Source organism: Erythrolamprus reginae, chromosome 2 (assembly GCF_031021105.1).
Source record: "Erythrolamprus reginae isolate rEryReg1 chromosome 2, rEryReg1.hap1, whole genome shotgun sequence".
NCBI classification, from domain to species: domain Eukaryota; kingdom Metazoa; phylum Chordata; class Lepidosauria; order Squamata; family Dipsadidae; genus Erythrolamprus; species Erythrolamprus reginae.
The window spans coordinates 138,152,139-138,176,542 of record NC_091951.1 but is presented as its reverse complement, the minus strand read 5'-3'; the positions used below and the strand labels follow the sequence as shown (position 1 = coordinate 138,176,542).

The window sequence follows — 24,404 nt, the reverse complement described above, 5'->3', positions numbered from 1 at the left end:
GGAACAAAGATAAGATGACTTGTTCAGTGAAGGCATGCAGCCCTCCTTCAGTGGGTCGCCCTCTAGGGAGGCACTGCATGCCATGATTGCCACATCAGAATGAAATGACAGAGAGGAAGTTTTCTCAATGGGAGGACAACCTTGAATGCATCAAGACCTCTCCTTTTTATTGTGTTTTACTTCTCTGACATGTGGTACAGAATAACCAATTAGCGAGTGCCACATACATTTAAACCAGCACCATATAAGGCAAACTTCTTACATTCCTTGCCTTTTCCCATAGATTGTGTGATTGCAAAGGAATGTCAGTAATGCATACCATATATTTCCTTATATGGAAGTTCTATGGGTTATCCTTCATCTTGTATACCAAGTCCATACATGGTCATGATTCTGCAGAATGCTTTATCAGCCTAGACTTTGTTGCCTTTCCATAGAGGAAGAATTTAAGATTTTAATCAGCACATAATTTAGCTTAAAACATCACTCTCCAGTAATATTTTATTTCCAAATTCCAGTGCTTATAAATCTATGATTACAACAGTTCAGCTACACACTTCATAAAACATATCCCTGTATTAGGAAACTAGTATAGACCATCTTCATCTTACTACTTTGGAGGGATAACCAAAGTTGCTCTTGTAAAGGTTTTCATAATAATTTCATATTCATTTCTTCTTCCAATTAATATTCTGTATTCTTTACAATTTAAATATAAGTAGTCTTTGTTTAGCTACCACAGTTGGGTCTACCAACTTGGTTCTTAAGCTAAATGGTTGCTAAGTGAAACTGACTGTATTTATAGCAATAGCACTTAGACTTATATACTTCTTTACAAGGCTTTACAGCCCTCTCTAAGCAGTTTACAGAGTCAGTGTATTGCCCCCAACAATCTGGGTCCTCGTTTTACCCACCTTAGAAGAATGGAGGGCTGACTCAACCTTGAGCCTGGCGAGATTTGAACTGCCAAATTGCAGTCAGCAGAAGTGGCCTGCAGTACTGCAGTCTAACCACTGTGCCACCGTGGCTCAATTATGATTTTATTTCATCTTTCTTTGCTTTACAGACCTGCAAAGATTGTAAAATTACTTCATCACCATAGTAACTGCAGACAGTTACTAAACAAGGCAGTCACTACCTGTAGCGGATAACTGAAATAAGTGCTGAATTTGTATACAGGTAGCTTAATTTACAACTATTTGTTTGGTGATCCAAGTTACAATGGCACTGAAAAAAGTGACTTATGACCAGTTCTTAAATTTATGACTCTTGCACCATCCCCATGGCCGTGTGATCCAAGGGTGGGTTCCACTTACCACTGGTTCGCATCACGACATTTCACTCACACACATTTGCTCTGGCACACGCAAGCGTCCCCTTATGTGGTTTTACTTCCACGCATGTTCAGAAGGTGCATTCAGCCCAAAACACAGCTGAGGAGCTGATCAGCTTCAGGCCAAGAAATAAAGGTCAGTATTAACCTGGGGATGGGCAGGATGGCTTTTTTTCTAAAAGAAACCATAGACACCCAGGAAAATCAGCTGAAAATTCAGAAAAAAAGATGGCGGTGAGCACGGACTGGCACAGAGGGAACTGGATCTGCGATGTCAAAATTACATCACCAGCAGGTCACTAACGGTTATGATCACCCTGGTGTGATCATAATTCAGGCGCTGGGCATGTGTTTACATGGCTGCAGCCTCCTGGGGTCATGTGACCATCATTTGCGACCTTCCTAGCTGGCTTCCCACAAGCAAAGTCAATGGGGGAAGCCAGATTCATTTAATACCCACCTGGCTTAGCAATAGAAATTATGGTCTTGACTGGTTGTATATGGCAGACTACCTGTAAAGATTGAAAATAATAAATTAGTATTTTTCCCCAGTGAGGACCTTTATCAATCCCTACCCTCCTTTATTGATATCTATATTGTATGACCGCATGATGTGGCCACTATCAGTAATAACTGCACAACACCAATTAAGAGTCTTTATTGCAAAGAGATGATGATTTGTGAGAGGAAAATTCTCTCTGTTGAGCTGTTGGGAAGCGCTATTGAAATGTCTATGTAGGTAAGTCTTTTATCCGCTTGCCTGTTACCGAAATTACCCCCAATCAAGAGATTGTGGTGGGGCGTAACCTTTATGCTGCAATTTGGTATGCAATAAATCAGAGTAGGGACACTGAAAGATTGGATTTTTAGCAATCTATTTGGTTTCAATTTCAGTCTTGAAGCAGGAGACACAGCTTCTAGGGAGGATTCACCTCTACTTTTGCTGGCCCTTTAAATGTATGTATTGGGACAGAAAGCTGGCCATTAAGTAAGACAAGAAGAGGAATCACCCAAGCCAGCCACTTCTTAGATTCACATACCACCTATACACAAGGTTACAAAGAGACTACCTCTAAGAAGAGCCCTGCTGAATCAGGCCAAAGCCCATTGAGTCCAGCATTCTGTGTCACACAGTGGCCCACCAATTGTCCATAGGGATCTTGAGCAGAAAGAGAAGGCAAAACTCCCTTTCCCTTGACCCCCAACAAATGGTACTCAAGGGAATCCTGCCTGCCTCAACCAACATAGAGGCGGCACTCGGACATCTGTTTCAATAACCAATGATACACTTGGCATCCATGAAACTGTCTAATCCTACCTTGAAGCTATCAAGGCTGACAGCTGTCACTCTCAACCTCTATTTCTTTCCAATACTGGGTTGGCAGGGGCTAAAACAAAATTAGTCACGCAATGCATTTTCTGGGTCCTACTCCTAAACCAAAGGGATCTTTTTAGTAAGGATTTTTTTCGTTACTTTAAATATTAGATTTGTCATACATTGTTTTATTACAGTATTGTTGTGAGCTGCCCCGAGTCTACGGAGAGGGGCGGCATACAAATCAAATAAATAAATAAATATTTTGAGGATTGACATGATAAAGTTTTGTGCACGTCTGACAATAAGATAAGGTCCAGGTAAAAGAATAAATAAGCAGTAATGCTGCTATTCAAGATGTTGGTTATGACTTTAAAGGTCATAACCAGCATCTTGAATTGGCCCCAAAGCAGATCAACGCTGTTTGCATAGCAGAGGTGTTGTACATGCAATTCTTTGGGTGCCCAAGTTTGCTTGTGTAGATATTTTGTACCTGGATACTTTTTAAGGGCAGCCCCTTACAGAGCCCACTGCAGTATTCCAGACAGAGACCAGGGCACAAGTAACCAAATGGAGAGCCTCTCTATCCAGACCTGTTAAAGATCTATTAAGAAGTCTCTAACCAGCAACTTTGATCTTTAACAGAGATGGAAAGAAAATAGATATTTAGTGGTAAATTTCTGGATATTTTGCACCACTAGAACATATAGATCAGATGTTTATTCATGTTAGCAACCATTCCCCACTAGCCATTGGGTGCTGAAAAAGACAAAGCATGATTAAGGAAGAAAAGTGGAATCCTACTGGGCATGTCCTTTGTAACATCCTGTTTATTTACAACTGATACAAAAAAAAAGTTCCAAAACTTAACCCAATTGAAATATTTTAGAATGAGTGCAAATTTTGGTCATATAACATAAATTGCCAGTATCCACTAGGGTTAATTTTTAAACACTGGCATTTGCAATTGTAGAATCTAAAGAAATTAATAGATTCAAGATTAGAAATTTCTAATTAACTAGAAATTATCATTGTGACTTTATCTTAAGTATGTTAACTTAAATAATATAAAATTAGGAAATAAGCAGGTCGTAGGGTACCTACTGATGAGATTTTTCTGTTAACTGTATATCTCCTTGCCAGTTTCAGTTTCAATTTTTGCTAATAACAAAATATCCACATATGGGAAACTTTCTTCTGGAATATTTTAGAGTTCCTTAAAAATAAAAAAAAGTTCAACACTCATTGCAAATGTTCATATTCATATTTTTGATGGAAAATACTGGTCCATCACACACCTTAAAGAAGCATCTGGAAAGACAAGAAAGACAACATATATTCCATGGAAATTTCCCCGCAATATAAAATGATTGCTACATTGCTGGGTCCTTTTATTTTATTTTTTAGTTCTTCAAAGAATTCTTTGGGTCATAAAGCTTTCAATAATATCTAAAGTGGAATGTTTTTCATTGTAGCCTTTGAGAAAAAAATATCAGTGTTATGTCCACTTAGAAGACAGTAGATCCTTTTAAAAAGTTTTTCAGATTATATAGATTATCTTGCTAAGTAATTTGCTTTGAAGAACTGTATATATTTTCATTAACTGCATGACAGAATCTTAAAATATGACTGTAAAAGCTCATTACGTAGAAGTACTTTTGAAGATAAGGTTGAACTTGGAGACAGATTCACCTGTTCATCTTACTTCCATCTCAAGAAAAATCTGCACTAGGGGTCACTCACTCAACATCATTATAGTACAAAACAGATATTCTGAAACTCAGTTCCCAGATAAAACCTTCACATTTTTCTCTGAGGAAAGTTTGAGAAGTGGCTGCTCAGCTTTCTTTACTCTTGAAAACAAAACAGGACGTGTGCTAGACTAGCTTCCTGCTTTTACAGGTAGTCCTTGACTTTGTGGCCACATTTAAGCCCAAAATTTCTGTTCATAAGCAAGACACTTGTTAAATGAGTTTTACCCCATTTTATGACCTTCCTTGCCACAGTTGTTAAGGGAATCACTGCAGTTGTTAACTCAGTAACACAATTAAGTGAACCTGGCCTCCCTATTGACTTTGCTTGTCAGAAGATCACAAAGGTGGACCTCACGTGAACCAAGGACATAGCAACCATCATAAATGCATGTCAGCTGCCAAGCGTCCGAATTGTGAATGCCTAACCGCAGGAATGCTGCAGCTGTCGTAAATGTGAAAAAGGGTCGTACTGTGAATCCCTTTTTTCAGTTGTAACTTTGAACAGCTGTAAGTTGTAACTTTGAACAGCTGTAAGTTTCCTCACAGAATGAACAGAAGAGGCATGGAAGGACATACATTTTGCTATAACGCAGTGATGGCAAACCTTGCTTTCCTCATGTGCTGAAAGAGTGTGGGTGGGTGCTTTTGCTCACGCCCAAGTGCCCATACCCATAATTCAATGCCTGGGGAGGGCGAAAACAGCTTCCCCTGCCCTCCAGAGGCCCTCTGGTGACTGGAAATGGCCTGTTTACTGACTTCTGGTGGGCCCAGTAGGCTTGTGTTTTGCCTCCCCAGGTTTCAAAGGCTTCCCTGAAGCCGGGGGAGGGTAAAATGCCCTCCCCCATCCCCGTAGAGGCTCTCTGGAAGCCAAAAACGCCCTCCCAGACCCTCTGTTCGAGCCAAAAATCAGCTGGCTGGCACACACATACATGTTGAAGCTGACCTAGGGCAATGACTAGCATGCCAGCAGATATGGCTCCATTTGCAACCTGTGGCACCCCTGCCATAAGTTCACCGTCACTGCTATAACATGTCCGCTGATTCTTGCTTGACTTGGCGCTCAAATAAATGCAGTAGCATTCAGGAGGGAAGTGTTTTTAATAGTAAAGTGAACACAAGAACAAGGGGACACAATCTGAGGTTAGTTGGGGGAAAGATCAAAAGCAACATGAAAAAATATTATTTTACTGAAAGAGTAGTAGATCCTTGGAACAAACTTCCAGCAGACGTGGTTGGTAAATCCACAGTAACTGAATTTAGATATGCCTGGGATAAACATATTTTATTTATTTATTTTATTTGTCATACAAATACTGTATAGTATTGTATTGTAGTATGTTTAACATAATATAGGTATAAAGTAGAGATAGAAAGATAAAAACACATTAGGACAGGAACAGTACAGGAAATAGTATAAGGGCAGACTAGATGGACCATGAGGTCTTTTTCTGCCGTCAATCTTCTATGTTTCTATGTAGCTGAGTCTACATAGTTCTCGACTTTTCAACCACTTGTTTAGTGACCAAAGCTAGAGAGGCACTAAAAGAAAGTGACGATCGGTTCTTGCATTAATGACTCTTGCCACATCTCCACAGTCACATAAGAAAGAAAGTTTACATAATTATAATGGGGAAGTAGGTAAGACTATTGATGTTCTGTTGCTGGTAAATGTGGTCACAGGGCATCAAAGAGCCCAAGAACCGTATTTGAAGTTCCATGCAGGTTGAACGCTTTGTTCCCTGATAGCCATTGTTCCAGACACTAATGTGGCTTTTGCCATATGACCATGGATCCGTGATGCCTTAGCATGGAGCATGAATGAGCAACCACACTTTCAACTGCCTCCCTTCCCCCCACATTTCTCCCCAGGCTTGTTTTAATGTCCTCCTCCTAAAAACGTTCTCCTGCTTCTGGTACATTTCACAAACAAATTAAATTTTAGTATAAAGCACTTCACTGCTTTATAGTTACGTAAGGTTATGCCTTGAGACTTTACAGAGTAAGACAAAGCCCATCTTTATTTCTCAGATGTTGTGGAAGATCTTGAATTTTTTTTTCAGTCTGTGCACTTAATCTCTGTTACATAAGGAGAAAGGTCATTGGAATATGATTGGAGTTGTTGATTTAAAGGGCCAGTGGACCAGAAAAATAGGTTTGCAATGCAGGTACAAAAGTTCTGATACGCACCATACAAATCAGGCATAGCAAATTTTCTAGAGTTATCTGAATATTTGTGCATTAACTCCTAAATATTTGGAAGAGAGGAGGTAGAAACCTTTCCTGTGGGTCAAGGCGAAATCTATTGGCTGGGAAGGAACCGTTACGATTCTCTCTTTAAACCCTAACAGTCACTGACTTCTAGAAAAGTCCAACCCTGCCATGACTGAGCATCAGTGTTCCAACTGTAACAGTCCGTGGATTGCTCTTCTTTCAAACCTAGGTGGGTCTCTGTTTTTCCCCAAAGGTTTCTTCTTCACAGGGACATCTCCCTTGTTACACAATTTGAATCCTCTGCATTATGTTGAAGATTTTATCTTCTTATCCGTGGTTCCCCTTGGGGCAATATCTTATTGTTTTCAAATATGAGCAAACAAAAAAATACAAGGAAGAGAATTGGTCACCGATGCAACATAGTAAATGTTGTTATTTTTCAAATTTTGATTTCCAAATGGTACATACCTTGCTGATCCTATTACCCAGGGCTATTTTTTTTCTCATGTATTCCTGTCTATGTAATACTTTGAAGATATTGAATTATAATTTCTTGATAGATCAAAGTTTAGGTAAACTAGTGTTTATCATTTTAAAAATAAAACACTATTATACACATCTTTGCCAAATCTAACTTCCTTTTTATCTCAATACTTATTAGGAACTTTAATTCAGTCACATAATAAGCAACAGTTATTATAGGTAATCCTTGACTTATGGCCACAATTTAGCCCAAAATTTATGTTGTTAAGTGAGACATTTGTTACGTTTTGACCTTTTTTATAAACTTTCTTGCCACAGTATTGTGAATCCCTGCAGTTGTTAAGTTAATAACAATTGTTAAGTGAATCTGGCTTCCTCACTGACTTTGCTTGTCAAAAGGTGATGACATGATCTTGGGACATTTCAACTGTCATGTGAACCAGTTGCCAATAATTTAAAATTTGGCCACATGACCATGAGGATGTGGCAATGGTCATATGAAAAATGGGCAGATTATAAGTCACTTTTTAAAGTTCTGTTGTAACTTCAAAAGGTCAATACAATAGGCCAAACCACATCTGGTTCACTGTTTAGTTTCATGTGTATTATAATCCACTTTGCAAATCTTGTCTAGCATTAATTTTGATTGTAACTGGTTTCAGTTGTTATTGTTATTTGGTCATAGAATCAGCTGGATGTGTTTTATGTTTCATTTTGGCATTAGATGTTTTGACATTTTTATCCAGGTATTGAATACTTCCCAAGAACTAGAATCTAGAATAGGCAGGGGGGTTTGTTTGAGGGTGTTAAAGTTAAAGGTTATCATCAGTTGTTTTATTAAATTGGATTGTTACATGTTGTTTTTTTATCATTGTTGTTAGCCGCCCCGAGTCTGCGGAGAGGGGCGGCATACAAATCCAATAAATAATAATAATAATAATAATAATAATAATAATAATAATAATAATAATAATAATCAGGATGTAAGCTGTTCCAAATAAAGCTGCCTTTTGCAATTGACTGGTAATGATTTTGTCAATGCTAATGGTATTCAAGTGGCAGATTTCTGGGGATTGTACCTAAGGCATCTTTTACTATTGGTACTATCTGTGTTTCCTTTGCTAGTTATTCTGCATATGTTTTCAGATCTTTGCATTTTATGATTTTCTCTACTACTTTCACTTTTATTCTGCTGTCTCCAGATAGTGCAATGTCCATTTATCAGACTTTTTTCTTTCTTACCAAATGAAAAGTTTCTGCCTCACATATTCCAGCGGTCGGTTAAAGTCCACAGAGTCGGTCTTCTCCAGGTCACGTCAGCTTAGCAATGCTGGCTAGCAGGCCCTGGGGAAGAGCCTTCTCTGTGGCTGCCCCGACCCTCTGGAACCAACTCCCTCCAGAGATCTGCACCACCACCATCCTCCTGGCCTTTCGCAAGGTCTTAAAAACTTACCTTTGCCAGCAAGCCTGGGGCTGTTGAGCTGAACATCTCGCTCCGGTCAAGGATATGCTTGCATGACTGTAGACAGAATTAATGTGAATGTCTGGTTTTTATATCTTTGGGGTTTTAATATTAGTTTTAGGTTTCGGTTTCCCTCGCTATATTTTGTACTGTATATTTATCCTTGTTTTTGTAAGCCACCCTGAGTCTGCGGAGAAGGGCGGCATAGAAATCCAACCAAATAAATAAATTAAATAAAAGTTAAGTCTGAGATATTATATGACAGATGTTTGTCTGTTTGAATTCTGAAGTCAGAGAGCATTTTAGCTTCTTTCTTGCTTACAGGCAGATAGTATTTCTTGTAGTTATTCTAATGCACCATTATTGCTACTCTGTCATCCTGTTTTTATAAGACAAATTCCTTGTGTGCGCAATCACACTTGGCCAATAAAGAATTCTATTCTATTCTATTCCATTCCATTCCATTCTATTCTATTCTAGGCAGTCTGTGCAATCTTCCTGCAGCATCTAAGTAGGTGGTCCATCGTTTCTTAAGCTTCTTTGCAGGAAAAGCTGCTTTGCTCTCTGTTGCTATATCTCAATTCTGATTTTGTATTCATGTGTTCTTAAGGCTTGGCCTACTGCAGCCAGAATGAGTTCTTCTGCCACTTTCTTTATTTCCCTTCTCTTAGCTATTGCCAGATCTATCTGCCTTGCCTTTTTTTTTTTAATGTACCGGTCATGTAATATTTTGCCTTGACATATCTTTTTTCTAGTTTCCTATGGTTGGTCCTTCTTGTAGGCCTGTTTGACCTCCCCATTACCCAGTAAGCTCTCATGGTACACGAACTGTAGTGTATATCCTTCACTGTCCTTCAGATTTTTTTATTTTTTATTTGTTTATCTATCTATCTGTCTGTCTGTCTGTCTGTCTGTCTGTCTGTCTGTCTGTCTGTCTGTCTGTCTATTTATTTATTTATTTATTTATTTATTTATTTATTTATTTATTTATTTATTTATTTATTCGATTTTTATGCCGCCCTTCTCCTTAGACTCAGGGCGGCTTACAACATGTTAGCAATAGCACTTTTTAACAGAGCCAGCATATTGCCCCCACAATCCGGGTCCTCATTTTACCCACCTCGGAAGGATGGAAGGCTGAGTCAACCTTGAGCCGGTGATGAGATTTGAACCGCTGACCTACAGATCTATAGTCAGCGTCAGTGGCCTGCAGTACAGCACTCTACCTGCTGCGCCACCCCGGCTCTTCCGAATATTTCTCCAGTGTTCTTTTTTTATTTTTCAGTTGGCTGGTGTACACTTTTCTTTTCTTTTTATAACCTTTTAATCCCTTGATTTGGGGTGGAATCAGGGCAACTGAATGGAGCTGAGCGTTTACTGGCTGGATGAACTTTCTGACACCTATACAGAGTTCATAGCAGATATTTTCTCTTTGTGTTCAGATAGAGAAACATTTGTCACTACCCAGGACTGAATTACTTAGGATTGAACACTCAACCTTTCAAGTAGGAGGTGAGAGTCTTCACCTCTAGGACACTGCATCACTCATCTGGTCTACATATACTGTATATATTGAAAAATCTGCATTATAAATAATTTGCATCACTTATTTTAAAACATTTGTACCCACATCTACTGCTATGTCAGGTCTCTCTCAATTTTATTCACAAATTGATAGGCTATATTGAATTACAGGTGTCAGCGGTCATTCAGTAAACCTCAAACTCATGATCATAATACAGTGGTACCTCTACTTAAGAACTTAATTCGTTCCGTGACCAGGTTCTTAAGTAGAAAAGTTTGTAAGTAGAAGCAATTTTTCCCATAGGAATCAATGTAAAAGCAAGTAATGCATGCAAACCCTTTAGGAAAGAAATACAAGCTCAGAATTTGGGTGGGAGGAGGAGGAGGAAGAAGAGGAGGAGGACAGTCGCTGCTGAAGGAAGAAAGTGAGGTGAGGGGAATCAAAACAATCCAAAACTTTAAGGCTTAAAAAAAAAAAAGAGGGACTCTGAGGCAGAGAGGAGGAGCACACGCCTCCCATACACCCGGCACGAGGTTGCCTCCCATACACTGCGCCAGAGAGAGAAACCCAGGGGGAATGGCAGGAAACTGGCTGGGCCTTCATGCCGCTCTCAAATTTCCTGGGAAATTTTTCCGGGCTTGGGTTCTTAAGTAGAAAATGGTTCTTAAGAAGAGGGGGGGAAATCTTGAACACCCAGTTCTTATCTAGAAAAGTTCCTAAGTAGAGACGTTCTTAAGTAGAGGTACCACTGTACTAATCAATGTACTTCAGTAATAAAAGGGGTATGGGAAGGTAAAGCTGTTATTTTGAAATTGCCATTTTTATTTGGTAGCACTCTGGAGATACTTAAGCTATCTAGTTGTTTAGTTCCCTATCTTTTTCTTGGCAGATTGCCTGAAGCAGGTCATTGAAGATGGCCAGTAAGCAAGGGTACAGTTGTCTCTCAGATGGCTCTCTGGATATCCCAATATCTAGCCCTGAAGGCACCTCGAGTCTCAGTCCTCATAGTCCAGGACTATGTCTTATGTCTCCTCCAATTGCAGAATCTCACTGGCTGAGCAATGCTCAACCACAGCCCGAGACTCCATCAGAAATGAACATCACTTTAGAAAAGTTGCTTGCTCCAATAACTGAAAAATTGAAATATTTGCTGAAGAAAGCAGAGGACTTCCAGACTTACCTTCTGTACAGGTGGGTTAAGATATGGAAATAGTAGCAACGCTTTGACAGCATGATTCCCCTTATATAGAGCGCTGGTGAGACCACATTTGGAATACCGTGTTCAGTTCTGGAGATCTCACCTACAAAAAGATATTGACAAAATTGAACGGGTCCAAAGACGTGCTACAAGAATGGTGGAAGGTCTTAAGCATAAAACGTATCAGGAAAGACTTAATGAACTCAATCTGTATAGTCTGGAGGACAGAAGGAAAAGGGGGGACATGATCGAAACATTTAAATATGTTAAAGGGTTAAATAAGGTTCAGGAGGGAAGTGTTTTTAATAGGAAAGTGAGCACAAGAACAAGGGGACACAATCTGAAGTTAGTTGGGGGAAAGATCAAAGGCAACATGAGAAAATATTATTTTACTGAATGAGTAGTAGATCCTTGGAACAAACTTCCAGCAGACATGGTTGGTAAATCCACAGTAACTGAATTTAAACATGCCTGGGATAAACATATATCCATTGTAAGATAAAATACAGGAAATAGTATAAGGGCAGACTAGATGGACCATGAGGTCTTTTTCTGCTGTCAGTCTTCTGTTTCTGTTTCTATGCTGAAACTTGACTTTAATTATTTCAACATGGCCAAGGGTAATATAATATCTAAAGCAGCAGTGCTCAGCATATGTCAGCACCAGCCAACCTTGGCTGATTTCAAAGAAATTAATGGGATTGTATAATACTTACATATAAACTACCAGGAAATTCCATAGCTGTAGAATTCTAGCAGTTGAAAAATTAAAATATGAATGCAAAAGTACATTAGCCTTTTTACCAAAGTAAACTATATGAATATGACCATTAGGAATTGAGCTCAACTTAATGAGTTTTGAATAATAGTAATTAATAATAATAATTTATTAGATTTGTATGCCGCCCCTCTCCGTAGGCTCGGGGCGGCTCACAACAATAATAAAAACAAGATATGTAGATATCTTGAAGATATGTATAAGGGGAAAATTAAATAAATGATCAAAAACTTCTGACACCCAAATGTTAAAAAACAAAAATAAAAATGGCTTTTTATTCCTCCATCAAAACCAAAAGATTAATAGAACCATTTTGTGATGGGAAGGATTTCAATTCAGACTTCTGGGCTCAAATAGTGACACTATTGTGACGGTTAACATAACTCTTTTGATAATCCCCTCCTCCCAAGATGACAGCTGGTGTAGTTTTTTCAAACCAAGGACATTAAAAACTACTTTAGCTCAACAGAGGGGAAGGGCTTATGTCTTCAACATTAATTAAGAAAAAATATATCTACCTTATATAAAATTTATATATCTAGCTTTAGGTTAATCTGGTTGAAACTCAGATATAACCCTGCTTTATGTTTTGGCATCCGTTTGGATTTGAATGTTTGGTTTCTGATTGGTAATACAGAAGGGAACCCTTAATAATGCAAAGTCATCCATTACTTTTTACTTTTTCCCATAGTTTTCTCTTCTTCTTAGACCCTTTCCTCAGAATAGGGTAAACCATGAACATGCTAAACGCAGTTATTTTAAACATCCTCAATAGGCATTGATATAGTTACAGTTTGTTTCAAGGAACAATATCAAAAAGGGTGGGAAGGCATTGAACAAGGTTAGGCAGAAATTCAGATATGAAAGAGAAATTATTTCTGGATTGTTTTTCCCATTAGGATAGTCTGTAAGGCATTGAATTCCTTGCTGATTCCAGCAGGCATCCTGGTGCCCAAAGGCAGGATTATCCATAGATTCTTCTACCAAGCTCTTGGCCATATCCATAGTTCCCTCTAAGCTGAGCAATGAGCAATCGCTCACTTAAAAATCATCATCAACTCAGAGTTTTTCAAACCTGCCCAGAAGCCGAGAGGGAAAGAGTGAGAGGGAAGGAGAGAGAGAGGAAGAGAGGAAGAGAGAGAAATAGATAGAAAAAAGAGAGGAAGGAAAAGAGAAAGAAAAAGAATGGGAGTAAGGAAGAGAGAAAGAAAATCAAAATCTAGTTTGAAACTAGCTCAACTATTTAAGTGGCGTTTTGATATTGATAGAGTTGCCCTATTATGAGATCACTGTTATAGACACACAGTACAGTATTTTATTTTGAAATTCTCTGAGGCAAAACAGGGTGGGTTTTTTGTTTGTTTGTTTGTTTGTTTGTTTATTTATTTAATATTTCTGTGCCCCCCAGTCCCGAAGGGACTGCCGCTCATACACTATACTTTTCCGCCCACCCCCCAAAAAAAATTAGAGGGAACACTGGCCATATCTCAGTTAAAAAGAGGAATCTTCTACATTTTGAACCCAGCCTGGAATTGTTGCTACGGTATTCCCTAAGGGCAGCATATATATATCTGCCCCAAGTGTGTGGGTGTTTGTGTGTATGCGTGTGTGTGTACAGTAGCTCTAGCAGGTATGTCACAGAATAGTGCTAAGCACGGAATCAAGGGGGTTTCCTTGACGTAGTGCTCTCCTATTTTCAGCAGAGACAGAATGCAGAAGGAACAGTTTGCCAAGTGTGTGGGTGTTTGTGTGTATGCGTGTGTGTGTACAGTAGCTCTAGCAGGTATGTCACAGAATAGTGCTGAGCACGGAATCAAGGGGGTTTCCTTGACGTAGTGCTCTCCTATTTTCAGCAGAGACAGAATGCAGAAGGAACAGTTTGCCAAAGCCATGCCCACCTTTTTGCAGATGTGCCAGCCATATTTCCACTATTTGGAATCAACAGCACGCAGTTGCACGCCTTATTTAAGACCTCCACAGGAGCTAGTCCGGAAAAGAGTGAGTGTTTCCGCGGAAGCTCTTGGTCCTGTTCCATCCAGTTGGGTTTGAGGTGGTGGGGATAAAAGCAGAGAGAACTACTACTCTGTTTGCATCTTCAGGGAACTAATTCGAGAATGACAAGAGGGGAGGAGAAATAGATTCCAGAATAGAAAATCTCTTCAAAATTCTTACTTTGTTAGTTTGTGGAAGGTAATTGAGATTCATTCCAGACATTTCAGTTATACTGTGGCTATAATCAAATGTTTCTTGTGGATACAGGGCCAGAATTACAATGAAATTTCAACTCTTACCTTTCAAAGTATTTATCATTTCTATTATTGTTTTACATTTGTCTTTCACAAAAATACCTCTTAAAAGTAAAACAGACACAATCTCTATCTTAAAGAAACTTTATAAATATATTAGAAGGAAACATTTTGAGATAAATTGGATAAAACAAAGACACTAAACTGAGCAGATGGATGTAACAGGATAGTTGATAAACCTAATGTGTCACTCTTTCCCCAGTTTCCAATATTTCAAAAGTTATTTCACAGATTCCTGCAATCACATTCATATCTTTCAACCTCCAACTGCTGAAAATGTGCAGAGATTACCATGGGCATTTAGTACTCTTTTCAGCCAATCAGTAAGCAAGCATAAAGAGCATTGTTCAGTAAATGTCCCATCCCTTGCATTGCTGTGGACCTTGGATTATCAAGAATCCTGTCCTATCCATTGCAGGTGAAAAAGGAAATAATTTGCTATCATCCCTCCCCAAATCCATGTTACTATGAGGGAAAGCGGTATTAAGGAAGGTGATTTGTAAATATTCACATACACATGCACTCAAAATAATTCTTCTTTACATTTAACAAAAGTCTCCAAAAGTGGAATGATGGCAAATTGATATGGGGAATACAGGAAAGAGTAAATCTCAGGTGCCTACTGACTATTCAGGGCTGCAGCTCTTCTTTAGTTTTCTAAACAGAAACAAAACCAAACCTATAGTGGAGTGGTGGGTAGGTGGGACTTTTCACTCAAAACCAGACAATACTGTTCAAATTTGAAGCTGTTTGTGAATCAGCAAAAATATTCGGTGTGAATATGCTCTGGGTTACTTGGAGAATGTTACACGTGCCTCTCCATGTGGGGGTGTTGGATTCCCAGATCCATAAAAGGCAGACATACTCAGATGACCACAGATGACCATTCTGACAAAATACACTGATTGTTGCCTCCTAGTGGTTATTCAGCATACATACAGCCCAACACTTAGATGTCCTCCTTCATCATTTTCTTGCTGTGGGAAGTCTACAGTTTCCTCAGAAACCTGCTGCATTTCTCACATCATTCTAATAACTTGGGGTTCTGGAGTGCTTCAGTTGTCCTTCAGGGTGATCTTTCGGTCTTTTCTTTTCTAGGGGAGTATTTTCTTGCCATTTCTTCATCCCTCCCATTGTTATTTTTCCTCCATACCCCATCAAGCCTGCCTTGTATCACTTCTGCACTGCAGGGAGACACCTGCAATATGGGCACACTTACAAAGGGTGCTTCCTTATTCAAAGTACTGCTTGCCAATGCCTATCTAGGTTCCCAAAGGATGGTTCACAGTCCATGTGCTCCCACTTCCCTGCTTCTTCCCTTTCAGAGGACAACTTTGAAATACTTGTTTAGATTCTTGAACAGCAAAAAATAAGAAGTGGACAGATCCTGTGTGGGTGTGGGTGTGTATAGTGTGTAGGAAACAAACAAACCACTAGTAAGGGATTTACTCCTTTCTGGAAGAGGAAGAAGAGTTTGAATTTACAAACACCAAACTGTAGCACATTCAGATAAGTAAGTTTCCTATTATTTCCTATTTCAGGTTTACAAACACCAAACTGTAGCACATTCAGATAAATAAGTTTCCTATTATTTCCTATTCCAGGTTTCTCCACCTTTACCTGGGCACAGAACTGAGCAACATGCCTATGGGATGACAAGCGTAAACATCCAATGTCATTTGTTCCTCTATAAGCAATGTTTCAGCAATAGGTGTTGCTTGCCTGTGGAAACCCTCACAGTCTTTCAAAGTAGGATGCTGCAAAATGAGGCTTTTATTCACAGACTGGGCATTGAGGATCATGATATTCTCCATTTGTAACCCGCTTCCTTTCTCCCACCGCTATTTTTTTTTTTACTACAAAATTAATGGCTGGGAAGATAAGGCAGAACAACTGCACAATGCCTTTTTGTTGGAAATACTGAAAGCTGTCCACCCTCACAATACTCAGACTTTGCTGCCTAATTCAGAGTAAGCAATGGAAGCTCTGTAGCAGAACAGAAAAAGGAGGAGACGCGTTTTTATCTCGCTTTTCCCTCCTTTTTTTTGTTGGAAATGAACTGATTGTTGGTTGAAAGCTATGCTTTTTCCTCTTGCTGTGAGGGAAGGAGGCAGTAAGTAATACACCCAGCCTTAGTTTTTCTCTTAGATTTCAGATATGAGGAATTTGGCTGTAAACCACCGCAACCCCCAGCCTCAAACCACGTTTTAGCTAATTGAAGAACCGAACCGAGCAAGCAGAGTCAACACTGGGGATTAGCCTGGCCTCAAGGATTTGCCTGACATTGTTCAAGGCCTTGGTTTTTAGCTTCCAGTCTCAAAACATTTGTTCTTCCATTTGCTACAGCTTCTGGAAATTTCTCAGCAATTGGCTTGCCAGCTTGAGCAACTGGTGCTGATGTACGCTTCCTTCAGCTTTGTTTCTCTTGAAGACACAGACCCATTCAGGTACAAAGCGTTAATGAGGGAAAGGTTAGCTCTATGTACTTAGCGTGGTTTATTTCTTTATTTCAATTTGTATAACTGTCCATTTCACTCTGGGCAGCATACAAGTCCACACAGCAACAGCGAACCTTCATAATAAATAAAAACTAAAACAAATAAAAACTGTTGCATGGTTAGACAAAAACATTTCAGATTTCTACTAATCGTTCAAATGTGTAGAATTGGAGAAAATATTCTTCCAAATAAAGCCAAGGTTTTGCACAGGCCACAAAGCCTGTTTGTGGCATATTTTCTCTCTCTAAAGTTCTTTTAACAGACAGAAAATTGAGTAGCTTTTTAAAGTTCGCTTTAAAAAATATTTAAAGAATGATCTAATTCCTAATTGTTTCAAGAATACTGAAAGGAAGTTTACAGTTCCATTATGTTTTGATAACTTAGGTTCACAGTCATAATTTTTCTTCAAAAGTTACTCGTTTATTTATTTTTGTGCAAGCAAGAGGAAATTGCTCCTGGTTTCGAATCTGCCTTGTTGTCTCAATTTTCTTCTCCCTTCCATACATAAACCTGTCTGTCACTCCCTATTTGTCTCAAAATCTCCACCAGCGTATCATGTTTCTTCTGTGGGAAATTTTGGGTGAATGAGACTCGGCAAATTTCCATCTTTCGGTACTGCATCTCCGCACCATACACAGCTGCTCACATCCCCCACAATCTTTATAAGAAGATGCGCTGGAACTTGGACATCTTGGAAGGGTCTCCTGCTCGGAATCAAACACTCCAGACAGAATAGTGAGTTGCTGGATAGACTGAGAATATTTATTTCATTTATTAAATTTATATGCTACTCATCTCACTGATAGGGCCACCTTGTAAACAGTGCAAAGATAATTTAAAATTAAATTGTTTAAAACTTAAAGTTTTAAAAAGCTATATATAAAACTAGAACCAAGAAGATGGACAGTTCGGGGATGAGATCTTCCTCTTACCCCATCAGTGATGAGCACCTCTTCAAAGCCCCAAGCCAACTAGCAAAATCAGGTTCTGATCCCCTTCTGGAACGTTTAAAGGGTGGGAGCAATTCTTGCCTCCCATGGTAGTATGTGGGAGTCACAGCAGAAAAGGCTCTTCTCCTTGAGCCCACCAGCTGAGATTCCTTAGCAGTTGGGGGGGGGGTGTCTTTGGTAGGTTCCTTCCGCTGGAGTGAATAGAGTAAGCATGTCTTATTGGGGCAAGGTAGCTCCTCAGATACTCTGGACCCATGCTTTAAATATAAAAACCAATACCTTGAATTGGACCCAGAAGCAATTGGACCCATCTGATTCAACAATATTATATGTGCCACCCCAGGGCCCCCAGAGCTATCTGTGCTGCTGCGTTCCAAACTAGCTGTAGCTTCCAAATAGTCTTTAAGGGTATCCTTTAAGAGTAGCCAACTGTAGGGCATCACAGCAATTCAACCAAGGAATGGCCAGGACAGGAGTGACTTGCCCAGGGCATAGTCAGTCATAATCCTGATAAATGCATGATATGAAGATGTGCAAGGGCCCTTCTAGCCACAAGTGCTATGTGCTCTTTGAATAGAAGTCATGAGTCTAGGACAGTGATGGTGAACCTTTTTTCCCTCGGGTGCCGAAAGTGTATGTGTACGCGATATCATGCATGTGCAAGTGCCTACACCCATAATTCAATGCCTGGGGAGGGTAAAAATGGCCTCCCCCAGCCCTCAGGTGCCCTCTGGAGATCGGAAATGGCCTGTTTCCTAATGTCTGGTGGGCCCAGTAGGCCAATTTTTCACCCTCCCCAGGCTCCTTCCATTGCCCCCCGGAAGTGGAAAACGGCCTCCCACGGCCTTCATGCGAGCTAAAATTAGCTGTGTGCTGGAGCCGAACTAGGGCAATGGCTCATGGGCCAGCATGCCACCTAGGGCATGTGTGCAGTGAAGGGCTACCAAAATGTTTACTACCACACTGTGGGCGTGGCTTATGCAGGACACCCTGCATTTTCTTTCAACATCTTTCAGTGAAAATTGGGTGCTGTGGGGTGCCCCACTGCGTTCCCCCCCATCCAGGCAGTAGTCCACCCCAGCACGTATGCCATAGGTTTGCCATCACTGCTCTAGGAGAATCCCAAGATTGTACACCAGGTCTACCTAGGAAGGTGAAATCCCATCCAGAACTAAAGTTGATACCATTGAACCCACAGCAGTTCATCTTACCAGAGTTCAGCTGTAGCCTGTGTTGCCTCATTCAGACTCCCACAGCCTCCATGTGCTGCAAAAGGGCAGCAACAACTACATCACTTTGATCATTGGGAATAGAGATGCAGAGAGGAGTTATCTGCATACTGATATCTCATCCCATGATGTTGGATGATTTCATCCAGCAGTGAGATATACGTGGAGAGTGGATATGACCTGGCTAGGCTGATCATTTAACAACACATCTCCCTTTCCATACTTCTGGTGATGAAAGAATGGTGTCTTTTGAAAGCTATTCCATGATGTATCAATGCAATTCTTGGCCCTAACTAATGTTTATTTCTTGAGTTTCCCAGAGGCTGTTTGATCAGCCAACCACTTCACTGCTTCCATGCAATCTTTGTGTTGTAGCTACTTCCTATGCTTCCGTGATACAGGGGATGAAACAACTGTGAAAATGCAGAAGCTTTGGTCCATAGGACGCTGGGTGCCTATAGAGCCTGACAGTGAACACAGTTCTGATGTGCTATCCTGGTAGGTGTGCAGAACTAGGGAAAGGCCATTGACCCAACACTTATACAGACTGACTTAATGTAATGGTGTAATGGTTAAGGCATCAGGCTAGAAACTGGGATACTGTGAATTCTAGTCTCACTTTGAGCAGAGATATCCGAAGACTGCTATACATTTGCACTGAAATAATTGAGATCCTAATAATTGATGGAAAACTAAAGGTTTGTATCCTCTAAAGTAATTGTGATATTGCAACATCATCACTTCTATCACTATACAACTATTTAATTCACACAGAACTTTCCTTAGGTATTCAAATACATCATCTCCAATCTCCAATAATTTTCTTAAAGGATAAACCTGATTAAACTACATAATACATTTATATTAGTCATGCATGCATTTGTGAACCATATTTAAAAGTAGCATAGACAGGCCATCATTGGAACGCTCCATCATTGCTATTTGCCCTTGGTAGCTATGTTCCTACTAAGATTATGTTCAGAAACAGTAGTCTGTTTCTGTATGTTTATTATTGCTTCCATATTTGTTAAAGGAACACAGATAAATATATTTATCGTGATTTATATCTATTAAAATGATATCTGTAACAGCTTGCATTATCTTTGGCATCAATAAACATTCCGATGGGAAATTATGAATAAGAATTCCATACTGGAAATGTAGAATAGTGCACATCACAACACTATTGCAATTTTATCTAAAACAGTTTCCTATTTATATAATGACGTTTGTAATTGAAATGTGTGGGACAAAATTGATTCTCTGTGAGTGTGTGCTGTAACTTCCCACTCATTTTTATTGTGGTAAAAACAAATGTAGATGATACCATCTGCTTGATTGCAATATTATGACTGAATTAAGTACTGTGGCTGGTGACTGACAGTCAACAATAAGCCTTTTCTGAAAAATATAGACAAAGAAGCACTTCTGAAGACTCAAACGCAAAACATAAAAAGATAATTATTGCTTATATACCTATCTATGGGAAAAGATAGGTTTATAATAGATACCTGATGCTTCCAGAGATATTATGGGCCTCCAAAAAGATGGTAGTCTTCCAAGTGTAAATTGCCTATGCTTTCTATCTTATTTTTCCATTATTATTCCATTTACTTAAAAAAGTAGGGGGAGTGAATATTGTGTTACTACAACCGTCAAGAACAGCCAGCCATCTGAAAGTACTGATATGGAAGAAACTCACATACTGTATTCTTAATAGTTCATTTGCCCACGTGTCTCTTGCTTTTCAAATTTATTTGAAGTTTTAAACTTACATACAAAAAATAAGATAAACTACTCATCCAAAATATCTTGTATTAGAAAAAAATAAGAAAAACAAACAGAGCAAATGTATGCTTGAAAATACAATGTAAACTGATTCTCCTCTGAGTATACTCACCTTTTGAGAAGACAAGTATACAACACAACTTAGTATCAGATAATACATCAAAAAATAGTTTTTCTTAAAGTTTTAAAAACCACATTAAAAAACAACCATACAGTAACATAACGTAACATCACATACCATATAAGCTTCTTTTACAGCATTCCATATCAGTGTACATATACCGATTTTGTAAGTCTTACCCTCTTTAACTTATACTGTTTGTATATTACTTATATCTTACATACAAGTACATCTTAACATACATCGTCTTATATCTATAATTCTAGTTATATCAACCTATCATCCTATTTCCATTTGTATATATATATAAATACATATCTATAACTATCTGTACATATCTTTTAATTTTATTTGTCATATCTTTACCTGTTAATTTTGCTTTTATATTCCAGTCAATTGTATCATTTGTTCCATATTTTATAATATTCTATGTACCCTTGTCATATATTTCCATTGTTAAATTTATTCATTTCAGCACATTCTAGGACTTTTTAAATTATCATTGCGCTGGTAAGGGCTGTATCTCATTTCCAGTTTTGGCCCTAAGTATTCCTGGCTGCTGTCATTATATGACATATAATATATTGATTATTTTTGTTTATCTTTTCTTTTATAATCCCAAACAAAAACAATTACGGTTTTAATTCTAATGCCTAATTATTAAACAAGGGGACATGGTCCCCAGAGCACTTATCTGGGTAGGATGGAGACTGTAATGATCACCTCTGACTTCTCCCTTTTTCTTCACACAGGGTATTGTGTCACCAGCCCACAGGCGATTACCAGCAGCTCCTAACAATTGGATTTGAGGAACCTTCCCATGCCTTAGCTACAGACCTCTTAGTGCAGATGCTAAACGCTCAGGGTTCTGGTCTTCTTAATCGCGAGTCATCCTGCTGGGTGGGCCCAGGAGAACAGGTGCAGTAAAATGTACATCACCTTCATGTATACCATGATGGGTATTTCTTGTATACGCTTGCTGCACAACATCACCAGGACTGCATTATCAGCATCACCGATAGCAGGTTATCAAGAGCATTATTCCAGATGCCAGTGTTTTGACAGCACAGTCAAAAGAGCGTAGGTGTTTTGTATGAAAAGTAAGAAAATTTTAGATTTTGGCAGCTTTGTTTTGATGTAGGAAAAAAGCATTATTTTTATTTTGCATCCCATTTAATTTCCATAGATATATTTTTGAAACTATCTAAGAAAGATTTGAGAAAATTTGTTCAATAGTTTCTTGAATATAACAACTCATATCAATTTCAATGTAAGTTGAGGCTATTTCTTGATACTATTTGAGGCTATAGATGTTAAGAGCTGATACATATTATATACGGGAGATCAGGCTGTGGAAAAACATACGTCAGCTTTGGTTCTAATTATTTATTTATTGACTCATTTTTCCAATGTTTAAGATAACACACAAATAACAAAACTGAAATATCGAAGCATAAAATTTTTAAATCCCACTTAAAAAAACACAACACGAGCTTATTACATTTAATAAACAAATGAAGCAGTAATATTGGTAGTACAGAAGTTAGGTATTCTACCAGACAAAACACTCGACTGGCCATGAAAAGCTTTCCTATTCTGTGACATTATTTTTTGCATTAATGGGAATATCTTGACTATTTTGAAATTGTGACAAGCTATATGTTTCCATGGGTTCACTATGGTAATTATTCTAAATGTTACTGCGCTACATATTATACTACATTTCACTTTTTTTAAAAAAAAATCACCTTGTTTCAGAACAAATGATAAATTACAATAATTTAGTTTACAAAAAAAACAATACAAGGAAATAAAAGGAATGTTCAGCAACATTTTTTTTTTTTAAAAGCAGATGCTAATACCATGTATTTTGGAATTGTAGTGGGTGACTTCGCATAACTAAGCTGGGTATAATCTTGTTTTACTTATTTGGAAGAATGTTATGTTTGTTCATAAGAAATTTGGAACTCAGAAATGCAGCCTGAAATTGATGCAACCAAAGGAACCCTCCTATGAGGAAAAAACAGGTCCTGCACATATGGTATAATTTTTCACAGGGTACATAATAGGGATAGCTCGTGTTCTGTTATGGGTGAAGAAACTGCTGCCTTTAAAACATAGACCAGAGTTAAAACATGAAGAAGAAACTTAAGCAAGAATGCAGAATTGGAAGGGCACCTGTTATAAAGCAAACAGAAAAAAGGAACCCTGCCATCTAGTGGCCTAAATATTTATTTCAAAGGTGACCAAACTGGTGTATTGTTTTTGCAAGGATGTAGAAAAACATTGCCATGCCTTTGCTTTTGAAACTATGCAATAAAATGTACACAACTGTAAACTACAGAAATGAAAATAAAGAATTACATATAAGAAAAGATGTATTTTTATTTTGCATGACACAATAAAAACAATGCAAACTTTTAAAAAGTCCAACAAATGCAAATATATTGGAATTGACATCCCTATCGGAGGACTTTTAAACATTCATGTTCAATAGATCTGTCTACAATGACATTTGTATTATCAAAACTAATCTAATCTAATCTGCAATCATTTGTATTATCAAAACTAATATTTGATATATTATCAAATCTAATCATATTGAGAAAATATCAATAATAATCAAATTACTTTATGTCAAAGTTTTATAAAATTTGCCAAATTTCAATTCCATTGGAGACATAGATTCTAGATTTAGCATGCATTTGTAAATTAGCCCATTTGAGGTACCTTCAAAATGTTTGGCCTTATGATACAACATTTCAGCCAGGTAAAGGTCAAACACGGACAAACAGTTTAAATAATATATAGATTCCTAGGGATTTATTGAAATAATTTACTGTAAAAGGAATTTGCTTGCCACAAGAAAGTCTGATGAGATTCACTATTCACTAGGTTTAGTATACACATACTTTAAACCAGGGCTGTCAAACTTCTGCCCCCCCCCCCCCCCCGGCAGATATGTTACGTGCTGGCCACACCCATGCCCAGTTTAGCAAAGATGAAAAAAGTCCTGATATGTCACCTGATGCCGCTATGAGACCATAAGTTTGATACCCCTGCTTTAGAGTTTCAAAAGCTGCCTAAGATTTTTATATTTTATTTTTACAGTTCTTTATTATTAAATAGTTATATACTATTTTTAAAATATTACTAATACAGTAATCCTTACAGATACAATTTGTATCATATATTTATTCAATTGAAACTAGGTTGGTATTTCGTTTACAGCACTTTTACAAAATATATTCAGGTTTACAATTAAATCCCTAATTCTATAAAACATTTTGTCTTGCTGTGCCTTGTATGCTTAACTTGCAGTGATTAAAAAAGCCAGGAGCCAAAAGTTTCCAGATACTCCAAACTTGAATACTGTATTGATTTGAAAAAAGATGGGTATATTAAAATTGGCAGAATTATTCACTGCCTGAAGGAATACAAAACACGGATCAG

General features: G+C 38.3%; 1 protein-coding gene across 1 annotated transcript; it reads left to right on the top strand.

The window, feature by feature from the left end:
• The first annotated feature begins 10,996 nt into the window (after positions 1-10,996).
• On the top strand, positions 10,997-23,326 carry C2H19orf67 (chromosome 2 C19orf67 homolog). The gene is made up of 6 exons (XM_070735909.1): positions 10,997-11,274; positions 13,913-14,057; positions 16,712-16,812; positions 17,413-17,598; positions 19,418-19,540; positions 21,704-23,326. Exons 1-6 carry the CDS (start codon positions 10,997-10,999, stop codon positions 21,876-21,878), a joined length of 1,008 nt encoding a protein of 335 aa, XP_070592010.1. The 3' UTR covers positions 21,879-23,326.
• The last annotated feature ends 1,078 nt before the right edge of the window (positions 23,327-24,404 follow it).